The 9,650-nt window shown below is 40.9% G+C and overlaps 1 protein-coding gene across 1 annotated transcript; it reads right to left on the bottom strand.

Moving 5' to 3' along the window:
• Positions 1 to 5,088: 5,088 nt before the first annotated feature.
• On the bottom strand, positions 5,089 to 7,460 carry LOC109147046 (protein FAR1-RELATED SEQUENCE 2-like). The gene is made up of 3 exons (XM_019294683.1): positions 6,892 to 7,460; positions 5,989 to 6,395; positions 5,089 to 5,315 (listed from the first exon to the last, which is right to left on the bottom strand). The coding sequence occupies exons 1-3, from the start codon at positions 7,458 to 7,460 to the stop codon at positions 5,089 to 5,091; spliced, it is 1,203 nt and encodes a 400-aa protein (XP_019150228.1).
• Between the last annotated feature and the right edge of the window lie 2,190 nt (positions 7,461 to 9,650).

The raw sequence follows: 9,650 nt of genomic DNA on the forward strand, positions 1-9,650 counted from the left end.
AATTATAATGGTTTAAATATTCTCAGAATTTGATAACCATTTTGACTTTAATCTGTGGTAACAATTCATTAGATATAGATATTAATTTGGGCAGGAATGTGGAAGAGGAAGATTTTATTTTTATTAATAGTATAAATTGGTGTAAGTAATAATTAATAAATTATTATTTCTTTATAAAATTACGCAGAATTTCAAACAAATTTTTACGCAGAATTTGTGTCCATTATTTTCACAATTATAATAATTTAATTATTCTCATAATTTGGTAACCATTTTTTATTTTTATGTACATATTGACTTTAATCTATGGTAACAATTCATTAGATATTAGTTAATTTTCATATAAAATTTTGTTAGCAATTAAGCTTTATTAATTTTGTACTAATTAATTAATATTCATATTAATTTGGGCTAGAATGTTGTAAAGGAGGATTTTACTTTTATTAATATTATAGATAGATTAATTTTATTTTGAAATCATTTGTTCACATATTTCAATTATTTATTTTTTTACTTTAATTATTCTCATTGAAATCATAATTGATATTGCAGTAATTAATTTATGATATTTATCAAATTGTATATTTTTTTAAAATATACAATTTTCTCATGTTTAGGGGTTAAAAAATATTTTAAATTTATTTTTATTTTTAAAATATTTTCCAGCAACCCAAACACTCACTCAGTCTCGCATAAAAAACTGATAAAGAAAAGTCATTTAACTAAGGAAATTAAAACTAATTAAAGTAAATCTAACCATGCTATATTTATTTGTAATTGCATATTAATTTCATTTTGAAATCATTAGTTCACATATTTGAATTATTTATTTTTTAAAAAATTATTCTCACTGTAAACATAAATGATATTACAACAATTAATTTATGATATTTATCAAATTGTATTTTTTTAAATATAAAATTTTCTCATGTTTAGGGATTAAAAAATATTTTAAAATAATTTTTTATTAGTAAGTATTTTTATTTTTAAAATATTTTCTAGCAACCCAAACACTCCCTTAGTCTCTAATAAAACACTGATAAAGAAAAATCATTTCATTAAGAAAATAAAAACTAATTAAAGTAAATCTAATCATGCTATATTTATTTCTAACTGTATTTTAATTTTAGGGGGAATCAACGATTTGGTCCCTCAGTTATTAGCGAACTGTCAATGTAGTCCCTCAATCGCTTATTCATCGATTTGGTCCCCAAAAATAATTGTTTTTAGTCGATTTAGACCATCCGGCCGTATTCCGTCAATAATCCGGCGAGAGCTCTGATTTACCATGGACAATTTGGTAATAACAATCAGCAAAGCCTTCAGCTTCGCAGTAGCAGCAGCAGAGAATTAACCCCCTAAAGGCACAGAGAAGATCCATCCACTAATAATTCATCTCTTGTTTCTGCTCGTTTGCCCACCACACCGCCCGGTAATTTTCTCACTAATCCTAAATTCTGCAAATTTTTAACCTCCCCCCCCCCCCCCCCCCCTAAATCTTATTATATTGCTCAAGAAATTAAATCCAAGATTATTGCATACGTGATCAGATTTGAAGTTAACCCTTTACACTCAATAATAAATAGTAAAACCCATCAATCTTTACTTTTTTTTGGATGGTTTCCTTTCACCTTCTTCTTCGTCGTCTCTATCTCTCTCTCTCATCCCCAGACGAATTAAAGAAAGGAAAGCGCTGTTGTTTTTATCTATCTGGGAAATGTTGAAATCTGAAATGGAGGGTGGATTTTACATTTTATTTGGTTTTTGATGTTTTGGGTTAGAAGTGGGGAATTTTCCGGCGAAAGTGAGCCTGACGGCGGCGTTCCAGTGCGTGCGGATGAGCTCGGTGGACGACGGGGACGATCAGTACGCGTACCAAGCGGCAGTGAATATAGGCGGACACGTTTTTGGTTCATCAAGCGGGGCGCCGACAGCAGCAGTATTGGTCGGCGCAGCGGGTTGTGGTCAACGGAGTTGTGCGATCGTCAGAGTTGAACGCACGCACGGAGGATATACGTCGGTGAGCTCATTTCGACGAGCAGAGAAGAGATGGAGCTCCCTTCGGCGAGCTTGAGCTTCTCCAGCGAATCTTGGTCAGAGTTAATGAAGAGGATGGTGTGAAAAGACCAAATTGCCCATGGAGGGCTTGGAAATTGATATCATTGGCTGATCAAGTAGGAGGATCCTCCGGGGTGCCTTCGGTGGATGTGGGACTGGCCGGTGCGCTTAGTGGGGACGAGATTTGGACCAACCCGGAGAGCTTCGAGGTGGTAGATGCAGTTGTTTTTGCTGCCCAACAGGAGAAAGTAGGCGAACAAGTAGCACCGCCCAGCCCAGGTTTGGATGAGCAGTAGCGCACTTCTGCATCTGCGGATGCTGCGGATGTGGATGGTCAATGCGGTGGGGTGTCTGTGGGTGCTCCGCGGGATGGGGGTTCCGGAGTGGCTAGGACTGCTGTTGTGAGTAAGGTTGTACGCCGACGCCGTAAAGCTAAGCGGTACAAGTGTTTCTGTGGCAGTGAACTATGCTTTTTTTTCTTGTTCCCATCGTAGGGTTCTTTTGGTGCCTTGTTTTGTATTATGACATGCACGGGTGTGGTCCAGCGTTTACCGCACCTTTACTGTGTATATTTTGTTAATCATGCACTCTATTTTGGCATCAATATGTCGTGCTGTTGTTTAATGCTACTCATCTTTTGTTTTTTTTGGTGGTGGTGCACTTTGAAATTTATCTCTTTGTGTTCGTAATGATTATTGTATGACGGTTTCTTTTTCATTCCTTAGGGAGATGCAGATATCCCTTCGTTCAGTCTTGGGTTGACTCAGGAGTTTTCTTCCGTGGGTGGGGTAGTTTTCCTCATGGGTTTTGAGCTGCCTGGATGCGTAGGCTATTACTCGGCCCTTTTGCATTAGCACGCACCCCAACCCCTTCTTGGATGCGTCACTGAAGACCTCGAATCCTTCCTCCCCGGAGGGGATGGCGAGTACGGGTGCCGTGGTTAACTTATCCTTCAATTCTTGAAAGGCCGTGACGCAGTCGTTGTCCCATTGGAAGGGGGTTTCCTTTTTCATGAGTTTGTTGAGGGGTTGGGCTATCCTGGTGAAGTCGGGTACAAATCTCCTGTAGTAGCCCGCCAAGCCTAGGAAGCTTCGGACTTCGGTGAGTGAGCTTGGTGTGGTCCATTCTTTAACGGCACGGATCTTGGCGGGGTCCACCTTAATCCCTTCCTTGGTTATCACGTGACCCAGGAAGGCCACGCTGTCCTTCCAAAATTCGCATTTAGAGAACTTGGCGTATAGTTGATGCTCTCTTGGGGTTTGCAGGGTTATGCGGAGGTGTCTTTCGTGTTCTTCTTTGTTTCAGGAGTAGACTAGGATGTCATCACTGAATACAATGACGAAGTCGTCCAAGTGGGGTCGGAACACTCGGTTCATGAGGTCCATGAATATAGCAGGCGCGTTGGTGAGTCCGAAGGGCATTACGGTGAATTCATAGTGACCGTAACGTGTCCGGAAGGCTGTTTTCTGAATGTCCTGTTTGGCCACCTGTATTTGGTGATACCCGGATCTTAGATCAATTTTTGAGAATACCCCTGCCCCTTTAAGTTGGTCGAACAAGTCGTCGATTCGGGGAAGGGGGTACTTATTCTTTATCGTGACTTGGTTAAGTTCCCTGTAGTCGATGCATAGGCGCATGCTCCCGTCCTTCTTTTTAACAAACAACACTGGCGCTCCCCATGGGGAGGTGCTAGGACGGATGTAGTCCTTGTCTAGCAATTCTTGCAGTTGCGTTTTTAGTTCCTTCATTTCTTTTGGTGCTAATCGGTAGGGAGGTTTAGAAATTGGGGCAGCGCCCGGTACGAGATCTATGGTGAACTCGACTTCTCTGACTGGGGGTGCCCCGGGGATTTCGTCCGGGAAGACGTCGGTGAATTCGCTTACCACTGGTATGGTTTGTGGTTCGGGGGTTTTGGTGCTGAGGTCCTCGACCGAACATAGGAAGGCCTCGCCTCCCTTGTTTAGGTATCTCTTCATTTTCATCATGTTCACCACTTTGATCCCGGCTTCCTGGTGGGTTCCATGGTAAGATACCCTCTTACCGTTCGGTCCTCGTAGGACCACTTTTTGTTCTCCGCATAGGATTTGTGCTTGGTACTTTCCTAGCCAATCCATGCCCAAAATCACTTGTACCCCATCCAGTTTGAATCGGATTGAAATTCCATCCCTCGTATGGTGATTATTATATCCTTGTACATGCGGTCGCATTCTAGGATTTCGCCGGAGGCCACTTTGACCTGGAGTCGGACCTTGGTGCTGGTATTGAGGCCGAGCCGAGTGGCAAACTCGGTTGCTATAAATGAGTTGGTAGCCCCTGAGTCAAATAACACTGTGGCGGGGGTGACGTGTACTAGGAAGGTTCCGGAGACTATGTTGCTATCCCCAATTTTGGCTTTGCTTAGAGTGAGGATTCTTCCTTGAGCGGTTGGCGTTGTGACTAAGTGGGGTGAGGCGGCCCTGGGGCTTTTAAGGCCGCGGGTGGGGTTCATGTGATTTCCTTCTAATTTCCTTTTGTTTCCCAGGCGTGTTTCCCGGGGTTGGTTTGGCACTTGTTGTAGCTGGGATGCCTTGGCATAGGCTTCCCTGAGGGTTCCTGGCTCTTGCGTGGCTAAGGCTTTTTGATATTCGGGGTTAACACTTTGCATTGCACAGACCATGTCATCTCAATTTAAGCATGCTATCCACATAATCTCATCCATTTATTTGTCATTAATCATTTTGTCTCCCCAAGGCACCATCTCACCCACAGTAAGTGTAGCAAAAAATTATTGGTAAATCAGTAAAGCTTTACGCTCGTGCTGTAGAGGGTTTCACGCACATGCATACTGTATTTTTTTAAAAAACAACTACAAAATGTCATGACATCTTCGAAGATTAAATAGTTCGAAATAAATAGTAACGCTCTCACTAGTTCTTTCAATTATAATACCATTTTTATTTTTGGGGGTAGCTCCTATTGTTGTGGCCGGTTGCTAGCCCATAGGTCTTGCATGTTCGTTTCTTTTTACTTTGCTCCTTCATTGCTATCTCTTTAGCAGTCCTCATTTGTTTTCCCGACCCTTTGTTGCTTGAAACGGGTGGATGGTGGGTGCACAGTGACTTCCTCAGGTTGTGGGACGCCGTAGTATGACTCCATAATCACTCGTTTGCCTTTATCTGTAGCCCCTCGTTCTACCCCGCTCTCGCACCATGTTGCTTTGAACTCCTCAAGTGTTTTCCGTATCGGCTGCAACTTCGAAATGTCTCCTTGAGCGAGACCTAAACATATGTATAACAAATTAATTATGGTGCTTTCTTCGTTGCTGTTGGGTGTCGAAGGCCTTGCATGTTGCAAACTATCATTGCCCACTCCATTTGTTTTTTTTAATGCGGTTTTTGTCCATCGGGGGGTGATATGCTGGGGAGGTATGTGCTCGATCCTTTCGTAGATTAGAACTGCATAAGCATGACTGCATAACAGACCAATCCTTGTGTACAGTCGGCATGTGTAGGTTGTTGTGTTTGTCCCATTTTCTACTATGACCGTGTATGTCTTATTGTATTCATCCTCGACCACATACATGGCTAAGGGGCCATCATGGTTGACTGAACACACTCGACAATCAAAACATCCGGCACATATTTTCTCTTGTACCTCGTAAAACACGCTTAATGTATACAGTGACGCTGCCTCTCGCTCTATTTGCAGTTGCGTTTTGAAGGGGGGGTGTCTGTGCATTGCATGCCCCACTTAGGTCTGCCTCTGTGATCCGTTGCTTTCTAATTGTACTCACTAACCGGATGAAAAATTCTAAAAGACACAAGTGTTTGTTTGTGTTGGTTCAGAAAATTCTATTTTTTGCTTCAGACCGGAATGTGGTACGGAGTAGTCTGCCCATAAACACGTCTTCAAAACACGCAGGCACCCATGTTGCACGCTTGTCATACATACGTTTCAGCCATGCGTTTTCTTGTAAACTGTATTTTTCATTAACTCCTTTCCACCCAACCTCAAAATATTCGGAAGTTGCGCTGTCATTCCACACTACACCATTTAGCTCCCAGCGGAACTCTTCGTTCCGCGCCATCTCAGTGCTCACTTTATCACTCACCTTTGTCATTATATTCCACATGCAATAACGGTGCCGGGTCTCCGGGAATTCCTTTGCAATTGCTACCTTCATTGTCGGGTCTTGATTTGTTGCTGTAATACGCGGTGTGCTGCCCATCGCGCTCTTGAAGATCCTGAGTGCCCAACAATACAAGTCCACATCTTCCCTAGCAATTAGTGCTGCTGCAAATGTCACGCATTTTTTGTGGTTGTCTACGCCGGTGAATGGGACAAACACGAGGCTGTACCTATTACAACAGGGAACTAGTTAGTTCGTATGCTTAGAACGTTAAGCTTTTGACGTTCAGATAGGTGGCCATGCATTCACTACACACTACAACGCACACGCTTCAACTCACGCACGCACAGCAGATTGTTTTTTCCCCTTAACCCTCCACGTACATTTTTATAAAATCCTCACAAATCACTGAACCACTCTCAATGTTTACACATATGGGATGATTGCATTTGTAGTTTTTAGTTTCCAGACTTGCGTACCTGTTTGTTTTGTACGTTGCATCGAACGATATGACATCTCCGAACACACAGTATTTCTAGCGTGCAGCACTGTCCGCCCAGAACACACGTGCCAATTGGTCTTTTTCATTTGCTTCGTATTCGAAGTACATGTCACTGTAGTCAGATTTGATATCAAGGTATTTCGATATTACCATTTGTGCGTCGCTTCCTTGCATGTATGCCAAGACCTCCCTTCTGTAATTCTTGAAATCTAGCTACGTACACCCCACGTTCTCAACTCCACCAACCATCTCTGCGTATATGTCAATGCTCTTACTGGCGCCAATATTAACCTTAGAGCAATTCGTTATGAATTGTTGATGACCAACATCTAGTTTCCTATTCACTTTCAAGAAAGGCTTGTAACTCTCCTCGCACAAACAGTGCGTGTGTGCCTCTTCGAATGTCTTCACAACATACCTTCCCGCACTGTCTCTTTTGAATACAATCCTAGCCACGCACCCAACTCTGGTTGATGGCCGGTGACGTCTGGCCTTTGTCGAGGGATCACTAACAGACGGCCCTGTGTTTTTCGTTTCCTTGAAACCTTCACGTGAACAAACCATCTTTTTTCTCAAAATGACGCCGTGCTTGTTCTTCTTGTCAGAACTTCGACGCACATCGAAGCCAGCTTTAGATGCATACTTTTTGTAAAATTCAATACCGTCTTCTAAGTTGTTAAACAATTGTCCCTTGGCCGGCTTTATGGTGGAGCCGCATCCTGTTAACCAATTCTCATTATCACTTGGTGATACATCCATAACACAATTTTGTCCCCCAGCATCATCTTCCATGGGTAGTGCACCTGACAAACAACAAACATTTATTAACATTTTAGTCTGTTCATAGATCTCTGTTAGCCCACTATGCACCTACTATTGTTGGTCCATGCACACCTATTAATAATCTAACAACATGTCGTTCCACACCTTTACAAACACACTTACACGCACACACGCCCCTGAACGTGTTAGCTACTCTTACAAATCACAGATACAGTTATAATATGAGAGTCAGTGGACCACAGTACGCACAAGCGCATTTTCTAACGATATGCACATACTGTACTACCAACTCGCACACAACCACACCAACATCCTAAGACCCTAACCGGTTAAATGAACTCCCGGCTTTGCACAAGTGTTTAATCAACCTCTGTCCATCATACACTGTGCTTAACTACACACATTAACACCCCCAAATTATTCTCCATCCGACCCAACAACAATTATCTAAAAACCAAACCACCCTCCATATACGCACATACCAATACACCGCCCGTTACTTTGTTCCCACACACTTCCTCACACATTTTCTTTCTTACACGACGTATGCACATTCAATTTACCTTTCATAATATCACTGATATAATGCTTAAGATTCCAATAATATAATATCCATAATTAAACAAATAAATACAATTACATTTTAATCCTTGTGATTACTCAATATCCTTAATTTCTTTCAAACTCTCATCTAATCTTAACCATTCATGGAAATGGAATCAATGGATATCAAGAGATCTCATGTGCTCATGTGTCATTGGGTGTGCACCGGATTCGAAGCCTATATATATATATATATATATATATATATATATATATATATATATATATATATATATATATATATATATATATACTTTTAATTCTATTTTGATAAGCATAGTCTGTGTATATATTTTAAGAAAATATTCATTATTAAAAATGAGATATAATTTTAAAAGTAAATTATTAATTTGATTGCCTAATATAATTTTCCTACTAATTGATTCCATGCTACGATGTATAATTCATATATTTGAAAACTTTTTAAAGCTATGTAATTTTGCATATTCTCTTTTTAGAAAGATTAACATAATTAATCAACTGTCTGAAATTACTGATTGATTCAGTTACGAAGTCAGTCAGTAATAATAAATAGTGGAGAAGATGTAAGAGAAAGATAAGAGCACAAACCTAACGACACAGAATATTTACCCAGTTCGATACAGTGTGTATCTACGTCTGGGTAGGGGTGTAAACGAGCCGAGCCGAGCTCGAGCCTAGGTAGGCTTGAGCTTGAGCTCGTTAATGGAGGCTCGGCTCGAGCTCGATCGAGCTCTAAAATTGATGCTCGAGCTCCAGTTCGGTAATTTTCGAACTGCTCGTGCTCGGCTCGAGCAGCTTGATTGTTCGAGTTCGAACTCGAGCTCGATTTTGACATTGAATTTGACTTATTTAATACATTTAATTTAAATTTAAAATTACTTTGTTTTATCCATTCATAAATAATAGAAATCTTTTAGGGATTTTGAGTTTGAAATTTTAATTTCTAATTGTTAGTTTTATATATTATTATTATATATTATATTATATTATGTATTATATATATTATATATTATATGGCTCGCGAGTGGCTCGATGAGCCACGAGCCTAGAATATCTAGGCTCGACTCGAGCTCGATTACTAAACGAGCTGCTCGAGCTCGGCTCAAGCTCAATTTTGATCGAGCTCGAGCCGAGCTTTGACCGAGCCGCTCGCGATCTGTTCGGCTCATTTACACCCCTACGTCTGGGGGACGATCACATAGGCGTCCAATTCACTAAATCATAATCCAATGTACAAAGGTAGATATACAATAATCTTACCCAAGTGCCCCACACAAGGTACATACCCAGTCTACACAGGTTTAGTGGATTGTTGAAGATGGAGAGCCATGCATACAGAAGTCCAATGAAATCCCTTCACTTGGAGAGCCCACTCTGATACAGTCCACTTCAATGACGCTCTTTATAGTTGTTCCCACAACAGTGTGATCACAGTGTCCTTTCGTTTAAGCAGCAGTGATTCTTCTCAAGTTCATCATCTTAATCACCATGAACATATTGTATTGAGAAGATACATGAGAATCAAAGATCTAATCTCATATAGCAGATGGGGAGTGTTTCTTCGTATTTTCGGCGTAACCCTAAATCTCTTCGAGTAAGGGTACTTATAGATTC

Source organism: Ipomoea nil, unplaced genomic scaffold (assembly GCF_001879475.1).
Source record: "Ipomoea nil cultivar Tokyo-kokei standard unplaced genomic scaffold, Asagao_1.1 scaffold1971, whole genome shotgun sequence".
In the NCBI taxonomy this organism is placed as follows: domain Eukaryota; kingdom Viridiplantae; phylum Streptophyta; class Magnoliopsida; order Solanales; family Convolvulaceae; genus Ipomoea; species Ipomoea nil.